This window comes from Nicotiana sylvestris, chromosome 7 (genome assembly GCF_000393655.2).
Source record: "Nicotiana sylvestris chromosome 7, ASM39365v2, whole genome shotgun sequence".
NCBI classification, from domain to species: domain Eukaryota; kingdom Viridiplantae; phylum Streptophyta; class Magnoliopsida; order Solanales; family Solanaceae; genus Nicotiana; species Nicotiana sylvestris.
This window is the reverse complement of record NC_091063.1, coordinates 43,419,688-43,439,766: the sequence shown is the minus strand read 5'-3', so window position 1 is coordinate 43,439,766 and position 20,079 is coordinate 43,419,688. Positions and strand designations below refer to the sequence as shown.

Genomic DNA, 20,079 nt, shown 5'->3' with positions numbered 1-20,079 from the left:
AGTTATGTTAAAATAGTAAATATGTTTTATTCTTAATCACATATTTCACGTTGGAATCTTAGTAATGAAGTCGAGGATATTATCCTAAAATAAATTTTTTTAATGCGAATTTAAATTATTCGAACCTCAAAATAAATAGTACTCTATTAAATAGGACAAAAAGAAAGTCAATTTATTCAATTGGTGCACCTTTATGCAAAGCTTTTTCTTTTATCCTTATCCTTTCCTTTTTAGCCCCTTTCGGTGGCCTTAGCTACAGAAAATGGACATCCTCAGCTGCTGATTTTAATTTTTAAAAAACACCCATTTTACATATGCATTGCACGTTTTTTTATGTAGGTCTGGGTCAAGCAAAGAATCTTAATTTTTCTTGCAAGATCAGCTACAACAACTCTTAATTTGTATATAAATTTTTTATATTTTTATTTCTCTGAAGAACTTTCTTTCTACGCATTTGGAGATCACCCTTTTCAAATAGAGAACAAATGGATAGATCAAACCCTAAATTCCACCCCCTTCAGCTCTAAAGATCGAGTCTTTACTGAAAAGGATCCAAGATTGTCTGCTTATTGAATCTCTGAGGTTAAATCTGAGTTTCCCAAATTACTATTTTTGTGTACTTTATATTATACATGTTTTAATTTGCTACAATTTTTGAAATGTTTGATTTTCTTTTATATGTTTACTTTCATATGGGTATGATTAAAGATCATATTTTTATGTAGTTACTTCACATAGGTTTCTGTTTGATTCTTTTTACTCAGCATCTTTTTGCCCTTTTGTTCTGTGATTCAGTTTTTCAGCTAGGGTTCTTCTTTTTTAGGTATAGAAGTATGGTTGAACTTGAATTCTTTTGTTTAATTGTAGAAAATTGAAATTCCCCAATTAGAGGAAAAAAAGATTCGTTGTCAAGATGATGTCCAGATCATATACCAATCTTTTGGATTTGGCATCTGGGAATTTTCCTGTAATGGGAAGAGAGAGGGAGCGGCCGCGGATGATGCCACGTGTAATGACAGTGCCTGGGAGTATATGTGAGCTGGATGATGACCTGGCTCATAGTGTTTCTTCTGATAACTTATCTTCACTTGCTGGTGATCGGATGATTATTGTGGCGAATCTGTTGCCACTGAAAGCAAAAAGGAGACCGGATAATAAAGGCTGGAGCTTTAGTTGGAATGAGGACTCATTGCTTTTGAGACTTAAGGATGGTTTACCTGAAGATATGGAAGTCTTATTTGTTGGGTCTTTATCCATTGATGTTGATCCAATTGAACAGGATGACATTTCTAGCTATCTTTTAGATAAATTTAGATGCGTGCCAACATTTCTTCCCCCTAATATTTTGGAGAAATATTATGAGGGTTTCTGCAAGAGGCATTTGTGGCCGCTTTTTCACTACATGTTGCCATTTTCACCTGATCACGGAGGTCGCTTTGATCGGTCTATGTGGGAGGCTTATGTTTCTGCCAACAAGATGTTTTCGCAGAAAGTAGTTGAGGTTCTTAATCCCGAGGATGATTTTGTTTGGGTTCACGATTATCATTTGATGGTATTGCCCACTTTCTTGAGGAGGCGGTTCAATCGATTGAGAATTGGGTTTTTCCTTCACAGTCCATTTCCTTCATCTGAGATTTACAGGACGCTTCCTGTTAGAGAGGAAATACTTAAAGCTCTGCTATGTTCTGACCTTGTTGGATTCCATACTTTTGACTACGCTCGACATTTCCTTTCTTGTTGCAGTCGAATGTTAGGTTTAGAGTATCAATCTAAGAGAGGTTATATAGGCTTAGAATACTTTGGAAGGACAGTAGGTATCAAGATTATGCCCGTAGGGATACATATGGGTCATATTGAGTCTATGAAGAAAATTGCATATAAAGAGGTAAAGTTTAAGGAGCTAAAACAGCAATTTGAAGGAAAAACTGTTCTGCTTGGAGTTGATGACTTGGACATCTTCAAAGGTATCAACTTAAAGCTTCTAGCTATGGAGCATATGCTCAAACAGCATCCCAAGTGGCAAGGGCAGGCTGTACTCGTCCAGATTGCCAATCCTATGCGGGGTAAAGGAATAGATTTAGAGGAAATACAGGCTGAGATACAGGAAAGCTGCAATAGAATTAATAAACAATTTGGCAAGTCTGGGTATGAACCTATAGTTTATATTGATAAGCCTGTGTCAAGTAGCGAACGAATGGCTTATTATAGTCTTGCTGAATGTGTTGTTGTCACAGCTGTTAGGGATGGGATGAACCTGACTCCATATGAATACATCGTCTGTCGACACGGTGTATCTGGTTCAGAAACAGATTCAGGTGTAGGTGGACCCGACAAGAGCATGCTAGTTGTGTCAGAATTTATTGGGTGTTCACCTTCCTTAAGTGGGGCAATCCGCATTAATCCATGGAATGTTGAAGCAACTGCCGAGGCAATGAATGAGGCTGTATCAATGGCTGAACAAGAGAAACAGCTACGGCATGAGAAGCATTACCGTTTTGTCAGCACTCACGATGTTGCTTATTGGTCGAGAAGTTTCTTGCAAGATATGGAGAGAACTTGTGCTGATCACTTTAGGAAAAGATGCTATGGTATTGGTTTGGGCTTTGGGTTTAGAGTTGTTGCCCTAGATCCCAACTTCAGGAAGCTGTCAATTGATGATATTGTGAATGCTTATATTAAGTCTAAGAGCAGGGCCATATTCCTGGACTATGATGGAACTGTGATGCCTCAGAATTCTATCATCAAGTCTCCAAGTTCTGAAGTTATCTCCATCCTAAATAGAATTTGTGGTGATCAAAACAATACAGTCTTCATTGTTAGTGGAAGAGGGAGGGAAAGCCTAAGCAAGTGGTTTTCTCCTTGTAGGAAACTGGGACTTGCAGCAGAACATGGCTACTTTTTGAGGTCTGTTTCTTCTCTTTCCCTGTACAATATCAACTGATATCAATGTTACTTGCATTTTGGTACCTTAATTACTAGTGTTTCTTTTGGTTACGTTATTCACAATGTCAATCATTCTAGTTGCTGTGGGCTTGATATGGACTATCCCTGTTTCCTATATCTACTTTTTGTATGGTGTCTAAACAAATAGTATAGTGTGCTGTTAAAAGGTGTAATTCAGAATGAGCATTCTTGCAAATGAAGAAAAAGTGATATAGGTCATTTTTTATCTCGTGTGATACAGTTTCCATTTTAGGATGTCCCTAACATTTGATATAGTTGTTAGAATGATGATATAGTATTTTATGCAGCTTTACATCTTTCAGTAATTCAAATTCATTTACTAATCCAATCATCGCAGTACCTTCTCAAATCTCTATTGTACTACCTGATCTAAACAATTTAGTCTTATTTTTCTATCGTGGTTAATATAGTTTTGTAGTCAACAGTGGCGACACCAAAAAATTCAATAAGGGTGTTCAATGTTTAAACACCTTTCGCCAATGAGCTATGCAAGGGTGTTCAGATTCAATTTTTTTTATCTATAATAAGTAATATTTTACCCTATACACAGGAGTATAATTTTTCGGTGAAGGGTGTTCAATTGACCACCCTTGACCACAGATAGCTTCGCCCCTGGTAGTCAACTTAATTCATTGAACTTCATGCCCTGACAATCTGTGCCTTAGTGATTGTTGAGATTCCTGTGCTAATGGTTTCTGGCAATCTTCGCTGCCATCAGGATATGGTCTGACTCAGCCAAGATTATCTGCATGAATCAGGGAATGCTGTTTTCCAGGTCAATCTTTTGCTCTTCTAGGTTTGCTAACTTTTAGTTTTCTGACAATGCAGATGGGCTGAAGATAAGGATTGGGAAGTATGCAGTCAGAGCTCTGATTTTGGTTGGATGCATCTTGCTGAACCCGTGATGCAATCCTACACAGACTCTACAGATGGTTCTTGCATAGAAAGAAAGGAAAGTGCTATAGTGTGGCAGTATCGTGATGCGGATTCTGGATTTGGGTTTTCTCAGGCAAAGGAGATGCTTGATCATCTAGAGAGTGTTTTAGCAAATGAACCGGTTGCTGTGAAAAGTGGTCAGTTCATTGTGGAAGTGAAGCCCCAGGCACGTATTACTTGTCCCAATTTCCATATGTTTTCGTTCTTATTTGTTTCTTATATTCCAAGATTTACATTTACCAAATGGTACTTAGCTTCCTCAGTAAATGACCCCTTTCCATGTTGATGACAGTCTCAGTACACTTTTGGTTTCCTATAAATGATCTCTGGATGAAACTTTTTATTAGCAATCGGGCATCTTGATGCGAAATATGAATATGGTGTTGACCATATAACTTATACATCTTATTTTCCTGTATACAATAATTGTACTGATCTCAACATTAAGTGTGGCATTTGCTTTCTGAGTTGCCAATTTTGTTATATTGCTTATGAGGATGGTGTACATTCTTCCTATTTGTAAGTGTGAATGGTGTGCATTCAAGCTGGTATACATCGACCTTCATTAACAATTCCTATCTTGTAAGTGAGTATCATCATTCTCCACATTAAGTGCAAAGCATTATCCCATTTTAAATCCATGTGTAGCTTATCTACAAATCAAGGTGCCTCAAGTATTTTCTAACATTCATGTAAGTAGGTGACAAGCAAGTAGCTGGCATACATGTCCTGTCTAGAAAGATTAATGTTAAGTAATGATTTTAACAACAGTGATAGTGTTTTCTCTTCCACTATTCTGATTGCTGTTGTCAAATTCTTGAGTATCCAGAGTATATATCCTTATTTTAATGATTTTTGACTTGTATTCTAAGCAGTTCTCTAATGTGTCAATCCTAGCTTGTGTTTTTAATAACCTTAATTTTGTCTTGTCATTCTAGGGTGTTACCAAAGGTTTAGTTGCAGAAAAAATCTTTACATCTTTAGCAGAGAAAGGAAAACAGGCGGATTTTGTGCTTTGCATTGGTGATGATAGATCTGATGAAGATATGTTTGAAATCATCGGCGATGCTTTGTCCAGAAATATTATTTCATATGATACCAAGGTATTTGCTTGCACAGTTGGACAAAAACCTAGCAAAGCTAAGTATTACTTGGATGACACATCAGAGGTGGTGCTAATGCTCGACTCCCTTGCTGAAGCCACTGATACTCCAGTGACTTCCGATGAAGAACCTGAGAGCTCCGCGTGAATGTAGCTACGCAGTTGCTTGGTTACCTTCTCTGCTGAATGTATATTCCAGGTCTGGAGATCAGTTTGTCCATTTGATAGTTTAGGTTTTGAGGTTTAAGAAAAATGGAATCTCAAATTCTGCTCAATCATTCTTTCCTTTCTGTTTTTTTCTATTCTTTTATCACAATCCTGGATGTAATATATTTTATGAGAAGGGGAGAAATACAGAAGATGAATGCAGATTCTTAAGGGAAAGAAATTGTGCAGTGCTGGAGGGCATTGAGCATTTATGCAGAATCGGAGAATCATAAGAAGAGAGGGGCTGAGCCAAAAATGTCAGACATGGTTTCTGTAAGATCGACAAGGGCAGAGAATTTATTAGGATAGACAAAAGTTTGTGTCATTCTTGAAATATGCTGAAACTAAATGAAGTTCTTGCAGTTCGGGCTGCTTACGCTAATTGTGGTGGCAAAGCTTTAACCGAAGACTGCTTCTGGCTGCTTGACAGTTGAATTGGTTAGTATATGAGGTTTTCTTCTTTCTTATAAGTTGGTCGTATGTTGGACCTAGTTTAGATTATAGCATTGTGTCTGTGGACATGGAATCTGTAGCTGGGTAATAAGCATCAAGAATGTGATTTGAGGCAATGGTTTCAGCAGTTTTATAATTGTACAGTCTAAGAATAGGATGTGAATTGGGAGAAATTCTCTTCTTTTTTTCTTTTTATATTTGGTCCTATCAAAAGCATTGTGGATATAAGTTAATGCAAGAGCATTTTGTTTTAACGATTAGAGTTTTCTAATCATAAAGCTCTCTACCACCTATCTATTTGACTATCTTGATGGTGCATTCTGTTTGTTTTTAATTTACTAATCCATATTGTTATTTGCCTTTGCAACATTTCTGTACTCTTTATGTTGGGAGAATATATGGGGTGGTTTGATGAATTCTTGTGATGCTCTCTTTTAAGAAGGTTTTTTTTTTTTTTTTTGGTTATACTCTTTGAAGTTGGTAGTTTAGAACTACTAATTTATCATTTTCTTGTTAAGAAAAAGATTGTAACATGGACAGTAAGGGGATGGAAGAGATACACTTTTGGGACAACAAGGGAAATTTGTATTGGGTATATGTTAGAGATTTTTACACAATAAATCACTTATTTAAAATTATACCTTATGTATACATGGTATATGTTTGAATTGGAATAAATATATATAGATCCAAATCGCATGCTATATAAATCTAAAATACCGAATCCTGCAACGTAAAAATACACTATATGTATCTCGGGTACAATCACTTTATAACCCGTATAAAACATGTATAAATTTAAAGAACTTACACCAATAACACCTTCCATTTCTGAAAAATACACACAAATATTTCAATAATATATTGTGAATCTAACATGTATGGTAAAATAAGTCACACCAAATGGTATAGAAACATAGAAATATCAGTACCAATAATACATTGTATATATAACATGTATGGTATAATTCATAATTTATACAAGTGCCTTCTTTTCTTTGCGAGAAAGCTTCTGATGTTTCTCACTTATAATTTAATTTTTGTAATGATTTTAGTGAACCTAACTACTGTCATGGAAAAAGGATGGTGGTGTCTAGAAGGAGTAGGGGGAGACATGGGGAAACTTTGATAGATATTGAAAGCAAGAGATGTGGATGAATATAAAGAGAAAAACGGAAGTTGTTAGGGGTGATGAGAGAGAGAGTATAAATTGATCCCTCAATTTGTAAATGACTGATTGTTAAATTTGTTAGTCATTTAATGTCTGAACCTCTAACGTGCTAGACTTGTAAATGAATTTGCTACTTTTATAATAATCAAAAGTGATGTTATTTAAACAAATAATTTTAAATAAGTGACTTATTGTGTAAAAATCTCAAATAAAATGGAGTCGAAGAACATATATGTAAATACATTTGGACACATGGTATTCTCAGAAATACTGTATTCACTTTTCAATATGAATGAAAATAAATAAAAGATTTAATTTTTGTGAATCTCTTTCAAGGTTTGAATATTGTTACATCTAACAGAGGAAACAATGGTTCATAAATAGTCTCGATATGAGAAAAGGGGGAACGACCATTACCTACAGTCAAATTGTCACCAATAATCTCCACAAGAACAACAGCAATCTTTGAAGTGATGAAACCTACTGGCATCGCGTACAATAATTTCTCGCTTTTTGATCTTGGATATGTACTTAATAGCCACATGGCAATCGCCACAAATTCGTAAATTCTTCATTATCCTAATTGGAAAACCCTCAGGGGTGTTCATTAGCGCAAAAGCAATTGCTAATTTTTCACTGTGATGGACCAAGTTGTGCTCTTTTTCCTCTAAGTCCATATCATGCAAAACGGACCCCGTATCAGGAACATAGCCCTCTAACTTCAGTTCTGCAATCAATTCCTTTAAGTATGCATCAACCTCTTCAAACTGTGGATGAGATTTATCACCCATAATAAAGTGGTGAACATGGTTCTTCAACTCCAGCCAGCTTATTCCTGGTTCTTTCTTTACTCCTCTATCCCTCATTGATTTCCTCACTTCAGAAACATACTTCCACCTTTTGGCAGATGCATGAACATTAGCAACGAGCACATATGAAGCTGAATCCTGAGGATCAATCCTCAAAATTTCTTCAGCTATACTTCTAGCCATATCGGCATTTTTATGAATTTTACAGGCCGATAGCAACGTCTTCCATATGATAGCATCAGGCTTCACAGGCACAGATCTAATAAGAGCTTCGGCCTCCTGCAAACGGCCTGCTCTTCCTAAGAGATCAACCACACATGTATAGTGCACCAGTTGAGGTTCCACATTGTACTTTTCCACCATACAGTTGAAAAATTCAAGCCCTTCGTCCTTCATCCCACTATGACTACAGGCATAGAGCAAACTCAAGAAAGTCACGTCATTAGGTACCAGTCCTTCCTGCTCCATGCGATGAAACAACCCAACCGCGTTCTTTCCTCTCCCATGAAACCCATAAGCAGAAATCATAGCACTCCATAAAACAATATCAGCTTCCTCCCTTTCCTCAAAAATCTTCTCAGCTTCATCTAAACACCCACATTTTGAATACATGCTAATCAAGGAACTAACAACTGCAACCACAGAAACTGCTCCAGTTTTTATAACCTCAGAATGAATTTGCTGCCCCTGTCCTATTGTAGCCAGCTCCGAACACGAGCTGATCACGCTAACAAATGTTATCTTATCTGGTCTAAACCCAGCGATTTTCATTAAATTATACAGCTCGAATGTACCCTCAAAACATCCATTCTGAGCCTTACCAGTAATAAGGGTATTCCAAGCCGCTACAGTTGGAGCTGGCATTGACTTGATCACTATCTCCCCTTCTCTTAAGCTACCAGACTTCATATACATATGCGCCAATGAACTTGCAACAACCAGATGGTCCTCTAAGCCCAATTTCAATACACAACCATGAACCTGCCTGCCCTTATTCACATCCTTCAAGCCAGCACAACCTCTTAAAACACTTGCAAGAGTAAATGCATCAGGCAAGTAACCCAATCCATGCATTTGTGAAAACAAACTCAATGCCTTGTCATTGAACTCAAACTGAGTCAACCCAGTGATCATTGCATTCCAAGAAGCCAAATTTCTCTCACCCATTTCATCAAACAGCTTAGAGGCATTATCCAAATCGCCAACTTGTACATACCCACCAATCAAAATGTTAAAAGACATGACATTTCTTTTAGGCAATTTTTCAAACAGTGAAACCGCAGTATCTAGCTGACCCAACTTAGTGTAAGCATTAAGGAGGTGGTTGGCAACAAATTTGTCTTTGAAACAGCCAGAGGTTAGTATGAGAGAATGCAGCTGTTTGGTGAGGGAAAAAGATTTTTTTTCGATGCATGATTGTAGAAGGTACGAGAAATGAGATGGGCTGTCCCATATTAGGAAAGAGAACTTATTGAACGCTTCTTTTAGGTAACCTTGAGAACATAGGATTGAAAACTCAGTGGAGGCTGTCGAGAACGGCCGAGAGTTTGATGAACGGAGGGGAAGGAAACTCAGAGGTCTCACACAAGACTGTCCCATTCGTTTAAAAGTTCAAGTTGGTCGTTGCCTTTTATTCTCATTTTATGTGTCTTCGTTTGGAATCCTCTAGTTTTATTAAAAATGCTTTTACATTCTTGTGATCTTATGTTGTTACCCATTGTATCGTATTGTTATGTTAGATATAATATTTATTTGATTGTTAATTAAATTTTATTGTATTGTGTCATTATATTCATTGTTACATAATGATGAAAAACCCCATTTTATATAATGACTGATTTAGTGAGATTAGGTCCAAAGGCGGAGCCATGATTTCAAGCTTATGAGTTCGGATTCTACTCGTTTCAAGTTATTGGGTTCTAAATTAATAAATTTATACATATTCAATAGATTTTTTAAGATAAATACAGAGTTCGAACTAAAGCTACCGGATTCGACCGAACCAGCTCTCTAGCTCCGCTCCTGGTTACGTCACCTTATTTCTTTTTCCCAGCAGTCCCCACTGTATTGGTCAAAATTTGCCGACTCACTAATTGCAGATAAGTCGTGTTAAGGACGGGGTCGACCACGACATTATGGCGAAAGGGCCGTCCTCATAGGAATCACTGGCGAGGACGAACAACCAAAGTTGTAATTGCAACGGTAGGATAGACTTAGGAAAGGACATCAGGAATATTCCCTTGGATATTCCTTATGTTGTACTTTTTAGGATTTTCTTGGGAATTTCCCTTATAAATAGTAAGGAATAGGGAACAATGAGGGGGATCTTCATTTTCTGAGAAAAAGACATTGTAAAAAGTTGACTCAAGAGAATATACGAAAAGTTGTCTTGTTCATTGATTATATTATTCAGGTGCATACTACTCAACCTGGACTCACAAGATTCAAAGATTCCATAACCATCTTTATTTCTCTCATTCCCACGTTGTTGTCAAGGGAAGGAACCATCCAAATCATACAATAATTGGGTAGTAGATTCCCTCTTATTACATTTATTGCAATCTTCTACATTTATTACAAATTTATGGTATCACATTATTAGCATTCATCGAATATAAACGTGCTCTTTAACACTGCCAAACATCGTTCACTCCGTCGATTCCTCGACATATTTGATCTAGAATTTATTATCTTCAACTAAGAGTCATCCTATATCTCATCATTAATTAGTTTAACTAAAAGGTTCAACACCTTTTTGGTCAAACAATTTGGCGCCGTTTGTGGGGAGTTTTTAGTTGAAATTTTAGTTCCTTCTAGAGCAAAAAAAAAAAAAAACAGCCATCTCTTCTTCGTTTGTACAAACTAACGATAGCAGGAAAAGGAGATGCAAGACAGAAAGCAATAGCAGGCGTCACTACCAACATTTTGAACACCATAAACGAAGATGACAGGGAAAATAACGAGAATGTGACGCCAAGCGCTACACCCAGGCGGAGTGATTCACCTCCCCCTCATGAAAGTGTAACCGCTTCACACGAGAGGGGAGCCTCCACGTCTACAGTTAAGGAAGCACCACCAGTAGTGAAAAAATTACTGGAAGAGTGGCTGGCAAACACTCTAAACAACATACTCGACGAACCCGTTCAAAGGGAGAATAGAAACACCACACAAGCAAATACCACAACAACCACCGGCGAACAACCTGCCCCCCAAACAGGTAATGCTTACACTATTGTTGATGCAGGTAATGACGCACTTCCAATCATTCCAAAGAAAATGGAAGAAATGGAAAATGAGAATAGGGCACTCCGCGACCAGATGTGGGAACATCAAGAAAGGGTCGATAAGATATCGGGCGCCCAAAAGATGCGACCAAAACGAGATGTTGGCCGGTTCGTCGAACAACTGTACAGCAAGGAGGCGACTCCATATGCCATACCCAAATCCTTTAAATGCCACCGTACTTGAAGATATACGATGATACTACAAATCCCGAAGATCTCATCATTCATTACGTCACAGCGGTGAAGGGAAATAACCTTTCGAAGGAGCAAGTACCATCAGTGTTGCTGAAAAAGTTCGGTGAAACCCTAATAGGGGGAGCCTTAACCTGGTATTCACAATTACCAGCATGGTCAATAACAACGTTCGAAGAAATGACAGACAAGTTCGTCACCGCCTATGCCGGAGCTAAAAAGGCGGAAGCCAGGGTAAAAAATATATTCGCCGTTAGGCAATCGCCTGGCGAGGGAGTCAAGGACTTCCTCACCCGGTTTAACAGAGTAAGAATGAGCCTACCAAATGTATTAGAAGGGATGGCAGTAGCAGCTTTCCAAAATGGGTTGAACAGGAACGAGTCGAGAGCAACCAGAAAGCTATTAAGTATGCTCATGAAATACCCTTCCACCACTTGGGAAGAAATCCACAACGCCTACTGCGCCGAGGTAAGAGCAGACGAGGATGACCTTAACGGTCCGACCCAACGGTTAACATCACTCCAAACGGAGTCGAGAAAAGATCGTTGTAACGACGGTCGAAGATACCAGTCAGGTCCACGCCTCAACCAAGAAAGGTATCAACCCTACGTCAGAACAACCATCCCACCGCCTCCTTGACATGCGGAAGGGCCGTCCAGGCCACATATAGGGACTCATCGAAACGAAAGAGGTATGCCTCCACTCTTATCCACTCACAATTTTTGTGTTTCCCCTTCAGAAATAGTGTACTCACTAGAGAAGCTTGGCACAAAGGTGAAGTGTCCACAGAAAATGAAGTCCGACCCAAATACCCGAAAGTCGAACGTCCTTTGTGAATTTCACTAGGAGCAGGGTCACAAAACCGAAGACTGCATAGCCCTACGGCAAGAGGTAGTAAACATGCTGAACCAAGGGCACCTGAGAGAGCTGATGAGCGACCGTGGACGAGCCAACTTCAGCCGTGGACGTGAACAACACCAGGGGCCTCCAAAGCTACCCTCCCCTGCCCGCACCATCCAAATGATCATCAGCGGAGGCGATGAAGCCTCGATCAACTGCGTGAAGTTCACCACCACACACAAACTTAAGCGGTCGATCACCCATGAACGGTATGACGACTTTGGAGACAGTATCACCTTCGATAAGTCAGATACCGACGGTTTGAGTTTCCCTCATTTCAATGCAATTGTTATTACTGTACGTATTTCTGATACTGATGTGAAAAGAATAATGGTAGAAGACGGAAGCGGCGCGTGTATTATCCACCCTCGAGTTCTCACACAAATGAGTCTCGAAGACAAGATAGTACCACATTGCATAACACCAACAGGTTTTAACAATGCATTTGAGCGAACCTCAGGGGAGATAATGCTACCCGTTCTGGCCGGGGGCGTCACCCTAGAAACAACGTTCCATGTCATGAACCAGGACACAACTTATAACGCCATCATAGGACGACCATGGATACACGCCATGAGGGCCATCCCGTCAAGCCTGTATCAAGTGATCAAGTTCCCTACTCCATGGGGGATATTCAGCATCCTAGGCGAACAACGCACTGCCCAAGAATGCTATCGTATCGGTTAGGATTGCACATACACTCAACAGCTAAAGGGAACAGACTCAGAAGCATAGCAATTACCAAAGTCGGAGACAAGACTCGACACACAAACAGAAGTTATCAGGGACCCCGACATCGTGGAAGCCACAGGATCAATGGTAGAAGACCTCGATCCCGTCCAACTGGACAACAGTGACAATAGCAAAAAGGCTTACATTGGACATAAACTCTCAAAACTATGTAAATTTCATAAATTTTTAATTGACAATGCCGATTTGTTCGCCTTATCCCATGCAGATATGTTAGGTGTCCCGAAAGACGTTGCCACACACAAGTTGCATGTCGACCCACTCTACCCCTAGTGCGACAAGTAATGAGAAAATTCAACGCCGCAATCAACGAGGCCGTCAGTGATGAAGTGGACAAGCTACTCGCCAACGGTTCCATCCGGGAATCAAAATACCCCCAATGGGTCGCCAATGTGGTCATGGTAAAAAAGAAAACGGGAAGTGGCAGATGTGTGTGGATTTCACAGACCTAAACAAGGCTTGCCCGAAAGACTCCTTTCCATTGCCTCATATCGACCAGCTCATCGACGCAACATCGGGGCATGAATTGTTAAGTTTCATGGACGCCTACTCAGGTTACAACCAAATCCTCATGGAGGAGGAGGACCAGGAAAAGACTACTTTCATCACCCATCACGGAACGCACTGTTACAGAGTCATGCCATTCAGGTTGAAAAACTCAGGAGCAACGTATCAAAGGTTGGTCACCAAGATGTTCAAGGATCAACTCGACAAAACAATAGAAGTTTACATCGACGATATGTTAGTCAAACCAAAAAGGAAAGAAGACCACATCGACCACTTTCAGTATATTAAGGCAGTACGACATGAAATTGAACCCCGAAAAATGTGCCTTCGGCGTAACCTCGGGCAAATTCCTCGGCTTCCTGGTATCATAAAGAGGCATCAAAGTCAACCCCGATCAAATCAAAGCCATTGAAGGGATACCCGAAGTATTAACCAGCAAGAAACAATGCAAAAACTAACTGGTCGCATAGCCTCCCTATCGAGGTTCATCTCACGGTCATCCGATAGGTGCCACAAATTTTTCAACGTGCTGAAAAAAGACAACGGACTCCAGTGGAATTCAGAATGCATCGATGCCTTAAGATAACTAAAGGCATACTTGTCTTCGTCCCCACTACTCGCCAAAACAGAACCTAGCGAATGCCTCCTAATATACTTGGCCGTTTCAGAAGTCGCGGTAAGCGCAGTGTTGGTCCGCGTAAACAAAGGTACGCAATCTCCAATTTATTACATTAGTAAAATACTGGTCGACGCCGAAACGAGGTACCCCCACCTCGAATAATTGGCCTTGGCATTGGTTATAGCTTCACGAAAACTTAGACCCTATTTTCAATGCCATCCCATATCGGTAGTAACGACCTTCCCCCTGTGGAGCATCCTACATAAACCTGAATTGTCGGGAAGATTGGCCAAGTAGGCCATAGAATTGATCGAGCACGATATAACATATCATCCGCGAACAACGATAAAATCGTAGGTACTCACCGATTTCGTTGCCGATTTCAGTGCCAAAAATGTGCCCAAGGTCGAGCAGGAAGGTTCTCGTACCCCTCTCGGTATACCTGACTTATGAGTCCTATACACCAATAGTGCATCCAATGCATCAGGATCTGGACTGGGACTCGTACTCGAGGTCCCAACAGGCGAAGTTATCCGTCAATCCATACGGTGCCCCGATATGCCTAACAATGAGGCCGAGTATGAGGACGTAATTGTAGGACTAAAGCTAGTTCTCAAATACGGAGCACGACGAGTCGTCCTCAGATGCGACTCACAACTCGTTGTCAACCAAGTCACTGGGACTTTCCAAATCAAAGAGCAGAGGCTACAAAAGTACCAGGCAAAAATTCATAAACTGCTGCCAGAATTCGACGAATGTCGACTCGACCAGATACCTTAAGCACAAACATCGAGGCAAATGGCTTAGGCATATTAGCAGCGGCCACCAAAAACATTACAAAAGAGAACGTGGTCACCCTTCTCCACTCGTCAATAGACCAACTTGAGGTACACTCTGTAAATTTGACTTGGGACTAGCGCAACCGCATTATAACATACTTGCAGGAGAGAGTACTCCCATCGGATAAAAAGGAAGCCAAAAACTTTCGAATGTAGACGGCCAGGTACGACATCATCAACCACGACCTGTCCAAAAGAACATTTGGGGCCCCTTGGCAAAATGTCTAGGGCTGAACCAAATGAGGCGTGTCCTCAAGGAAGTACACGAGGGCTACTGAGGTGCCCATACAGGCAACCGAGCCCTCGTCAGATGCCTCATTAGAGCAGGTTACTATTGGCCCATAATGAAGAAAGAAGTCGCCGACTACGACAAGAGGTGCGAGCTATGTCAGAAATACGCCCCTGTGATACACCAAGCAGGTGAGCTCCTCCACTTGGTTACATCGCTATGGCCATTCATCAAATGGGGAATGGATATTATCGGACCCCTCCCAGTAGGGCGAGGTAACATATGATTCCTTTTAGTTTTAATTAACTATTTTACCAAGTGGGTGGAAGCAGGTGCATTCACCCAAATACGCGAGCAGGAAGTTATCACATTCATATGGAGAAACATCATATGCCGCTTCGGCATCCCCAAAGAAATCAGCTGCGACAATGGACCACAATTCACCGAAAAAAGACTACTGAATTCTTCGAAAAATGGCATATCAAGCGAATACTCTCCACGCCATATCACCCTACTGGAAACAGCCAAGTCGAATCCTCCAACAAAACGATACTGAATATCTTGAAGAAAAAGCTTGAGGACGCCAAAAGATTATGGCCGGAGTTACTACCAGAAGTACTGTGGGCCTACCGCACCATGCCAAAAACAAGCACCAGAGAAATGCCATATTCATTAGTCTACGGGACTGACGCATGATACCGGTCGAGGTCGGAGAGCCTAGTTTGAGATACTCTAACAAAAGCAGACCAATCAATGACGAGAACAGGAAAACCTTGATAAAGCCGAGGAGAAAAGAGACATGGCTTACATAAGAATGGTAGCCCAAAAACAACAAGTAGAACAGTACTACAATAAAAAAGCCAAAATACGACCACTCAAAGTCGGCGACTATGTACTCAAGGCCAAAACACAGGCATGCAAAGATTCAAGAGAAGGCGAACTAGGAACCAATTAGGACTGGCCATACAAAATCACGACAGTAGCCAACAAAATATCATTCCAACTAGAAACAATGGAGGGAAAATTACTACAAAACAATTGGAATGTCGCCCGTCTCAAATATTTCAACTTCTGAAAACAGACACCCCTTAAGTCGTACTCTTTTTCCCTCACCCGGGTTTTGTCCCAATTGGGTTTTCTTGGGGAGGTTTTTAATGAGGCGACGAAGGGGACGTCTCGAAGTTCAAGTTTAATTCATCGCCCAGCCTGCCAACTACTTCTCCAGGCTGAACGATGAAGGGACTGGATACATGGAAACTCCAATTTATGTATGAAACAAACGTACACATGTAAATATTCTTCAATGAATAAAGCAACATTTTTTATTCTCTACCGTCTTTCACACTTTACATTCGACCTCGCTCGAATTACTTTACATTCGACCTCGCTCGAATTACTTTACATTCGACCTCGTCAAATTATTTCACATTCGACCTCGCTCGGAGTATATCATATTTGACCTCGCTCGAATTACTTTACATTCAACCTCGCTCAAATTATTTCACATTCGACCTCGCTCGAAGTATATTATATTCGACCTCGCTCGAACTACTTAATATTCGACCTACATTTTTTACTCTCTACCGTCTTTCACACTTTACATTCGATCTCGCTCGAATTACTTTACATTCGACCTCGCTCGAATTACTTTACATTCGACCTCGCTCGAATTACTTTACATTCGACCTCGCTCGAAGTATATCACATTCGACCTCGCTCGAAGTACTTTACATTTGACCTCACTCGAATTATTTCACATTCGACCTCGCTCGAAGTATATTATATTCGACCTCGCTCGAACTACTTAATATTCGACCTTGCTCGAAATCTCCAATGTTCACCGCGTTGAACATTGATATCATCAAAAACCAGGGGCCTCCCCACATAGCAAAAAAAAAAGAACATAAATCAAGAGATACATAGCAAAAAGGGGGATGTTCCATTACAACTGTCATATTACAGTATTTTTTTACAAAGGGCCCAAACACGCCCTCACAAAAATAGTAGGACAAAACAAAAATAAGTACAACGACTTTACGTTGTGTCACCCTTCGTAGGCGAGCCTATCCGCATCATCATCAACATCATCCCCGCCAGGCGTACCAAGGGCATAACCACAAGCTTCACGGGCCGCACGTTCTTTAACACGGACACCCTCGAGTTTTGCTTCGGAAACTTTCCCGTCGGCCTTCAAGAACTTATACACATCAAGCTAAGCCTCGGCGTGAACCCACATCTCATACAACTCCTGCGGCATAACGGGGTCGGCATGAGTACGAGACATAGATGGCTGCGATTGCCGTCGCACTTCCTCAGCCTTCAAAGCAACAACCTGCTTGTTCAATCCGGACAACTCTGCCTCTAGATCCTGGATCCGCTTTTCTAACCTTGCCACCTTGAGGGCTAATGTCTTCACCTCATTATCCCGCTCAGACCTACAAACACGGAGGCCATAATCTAAGACCGATGCTTTAGACATGGCGACCATTCTGCCTTTCTCGACATGAGTCAATTCCTTAACCTTGATGCTCAACTCGCCCTTTAGATCGACAGCCTCTGCTTCCCTCCGCCCAAGCTCAGCAATTAAGGAGGCCACCCGCGCTTGAAGGTCGGCATTCTCAGCCATCACCCCCTTGCTTACCTCGAGCTCATCCTCCTTGGCCTTAAGAGCCGCCTCAAGCTCGCTGCACCAACCGATGGCTTTCATTAGCTCATCCTCCTCCTCCTTTAACTCCTCAACTTTCCTCAACAACTCCTCCTCCTTCTATTTAAGCCCGTCACGAAACAGCTGAAACTCTCTATCTTGGTTAAAGACGTCGGCCAGTTTTTGGTGCTTGATATGGTACTCTCTGTACTTAGAGGTCACCTTCTTAAAAATAGCCGTCCTCCGCTCCTCCCGCCGGTCATGCTCGATCCCCATGATGAGAGTCTGACATGCAAAAGAAAGAAGTCAATATGAGCAAATTACATATGCGAAACAAATCCTAACATTAAAAATCACTTACTCGTAAAGCCATGCCAGAAATACTCAGCGATAACTCCGCATCGCTCATCGCCTGTAGCACCGTGTTCTCAGAGGCTGTGCACAAGGGAGAAAAAGATGGCACAGCCCGTTCAGAGTTGGCCAAAAGTTCATAATCCACAAAAATGATTACGTGCCGGTTAGGACCCTCCGTCCTTACCTCCACGTGAGTATTCCTCTTCAAGAAGGCTCGTACCTCTTCAAGGTCGATGTCCGAGATAGAGCCATCGTCCCTCGCAGGTACCGCTTTATCCCTCTTCGCCGCCAATGACGCGCCACCTTCTGTGGTCCTGACAAGCGCCTCATCATCATACACCCCCTCGGCCCCAGATGACGACCTTACTAAGCTCCATCCTTTGCCTTTTTCTTGAAGGCGACTCCTCTCTATCAGACGACTCGTCTACAAGATGATAGGTAGGCCAGGAAAAGATCTCATCCCGTATAACAGTCTGAGGCGCAGAATCCCTCATCGATGGAGTTTGAGTACGACCCCCACGAACGGATTCGGCTAAAGCAAACTGCATCCCAGCCGATATACTAGCTTGGCAAAACGCCGGCACTGGAGCCTTCTACTTAGAAGTTCATTGACTTAGCACCAAAAGGAGGTCACATCAACAAGCAATGGTAAACAGCAAAAAACTGAAGCAAAAATAACACTTACCAGACGGAACCTTAGGTCCAAAATGCTTGTGGAAAGCCACCCAATATTCAATGTCGAAGACAGGAGCAAGTGCATTGATCAGGTCCAACCCTACACCACTATAGAGTGGCAAGAGCGGTCAATGCAGCTTTTACCCGAGAAAGGTCGGGATCAAATCCACAGGGAGCTAGATATATTTGGAGTTGGATTCCTATCTAATCTAGCAATGTGTAGTGCTTTTAATTTCACTTCCAATCATTCTTGTTTGTTTGTTACTTCTAATTTTATACTAATGGTGCACAAGATTTAACCTAAGAAGATGTTTTTATAGGGTTTTCTAAATGGGTAAAGAGACACTAGGGAAGTGACTTTCTCCTAGGTGAGTATCTAACGAGATCTCAAACTTAGGGAAACAATGTTATAGCTAGGATCGTGATATAGCCAATGTACGAAGCTACTCACTCTACACCTCTCGGTAGTAAGAGTGACTTTGCCCTAATTGACTTTCTCAAGCCCAATTGGGTGTTTAATTTGAGCAAGCAATGTTGGCTCAAGTCGGGTATTACTATATCTAGGTTTAACCCTTTAATTGGGGCTATCAATCTCTTGAATCCTTGTTGGCCTGAAATTCCTAGACTTAGTCTCTCTTTCTCAAGAAGAGCCTAAGTCAAAAAGGCACAAATTAGTGTTTGCAACCACTAATTCAACATAGAAAGCATAATCAGACCAAATATCCATCACCCATAAACATCCAAACCCTAAAACAAGAGACCCATTAAATACCCACACTAGGGTTAAGCCACAACCCTAACTATTGGGTTTAGCTACTCATAATTGAAGAAGAAATCATAGGTTGAGATGAAGAATAATCCATAAATTGTAATTACAAGATAAGAGACTAAGATCAATTGCTAAGTAAGCTACAAAATTACTCAAAATAGTCTAAAGTCGCCGTTCACATGCTCAGCTAAGCTAAGATGACCTAAAAATCTGAAAAGAGTATTTATACACAGCTAAATTTTCTGGACAAAAATGCCCCTAACGGAGGTACTGCTGACAGCGGAAAATGGACCGCTGCAGTGGTGAGGCTACCGCGATTGCGGTAAATCAACCACGGACCGCGGTCTTCAGCTTTTGCTCAAACTCAAGGCTCTCTGAATCTCTCCTCCGCGGATCATAGTAAAAGGACCGCTGTCGCGGTAGCGGTACCACAATCGCATAAAATCATCGCGGACCGCGGTAAATTGAAATGCCTCAACTGGTATCTCTCTGAACCTTGCCACCGCGGACCGCAATAAAAGGATCGCGGTCGCGGTGAGTCTTCTGTGGCCGCGGTGGATTTCTGCTGTAGCACTGCTTTGACTTGGTTTTGAATTTGTGCAGGTTTCACTCCTTTTTGAGCTGGTTATGACATCCTTGTCTCCTTTTGACCAAACACTGCAAACAAGCATAATA

The 20,079-nt window shown here is 41.0% G+C and overlaps 2 protein-coding genes across 2 annotated transcripts; one reads left to right on the top strand and one right to left on the bottom strand.

Moving 5' to 3' along the window:
* The first annotated feature begins 230 nt into the window (after positions 1 to 230).
* On the top strand, positions 231 to 5,919 carry LOC104219266 (probable alpha,alpha-trehalose-phosphate synthase [UDP-forming] 7). Its single transcript, XM_009769915.2, has 4 exons — positions 231 to 582; positions 868 to 2,904; positions 3,793 to 4,066; positions 4,839 to 5,919. Exons 2-4 carry the CDS (start codon positions 914 to 916, stop codon positions 5,148 to 5,150), a joined length of 2,577 nt encoding a protein of 858 aa, XP_009768217.1. The 5' UTR covers positions 231 to 582; positions 868 to 913; the 3' UTR covers positions 5,151 to 5,919.
* A 1,161-nt stretch (positions 5,920 to 7,080) lies between these two features.
* On the bottom strand, positions 7,081 to 9,263 carry LOC104219265 (pentatricopeptide repeat-containing protein At2g41080). Its single transcript, XM_009769914.2, has one exon. It carries the CDS (start codon positions 9,239 to 9,241, stop codon positions 7,265 to 7,267), a length of 1,977 nt encoding a protein of 658 aa, XP_009768216.1. The 5' UTR covers positions 9,242 to 9,263; the 3' UTR covers positions 7,081 to 7,264.
* Positions 9,264 to 20,079: the final 10,816 nt, after the last annotated feature.

Bases quoted from the DNA above. Each gene is read 5' to 3' on its own strand.
- LOC104219266 (XM_009769915.2), top strand. From the start codon at position 914: ATGATGTCCAGATCATATACCAATCTTTTGGATTTGGCATCTGGGAAT. The intron at 2,905-3,792 runs GTCTGTTTCTTC...CTGACAATGCAG, and splicing joins GAACATGGCTACTTTTTGAG to ATGGGCTGAAGATAAGGATT. The intron at 4,067-4,838 runs GCACGTATTACT...TTGTCATTCTAG, and splicing joins TTGTGGAAGTGAAGCCCCAG to GGTGTTACCAAAGGTTTAGT.
- LOC104219265 (XM_009769914.2), bottom strand. From the start codon at position 9,241: ATGGGACAGTCTTGTGTGAGACCTCTGAGTTTCCTTCCCCTCCGTTCA.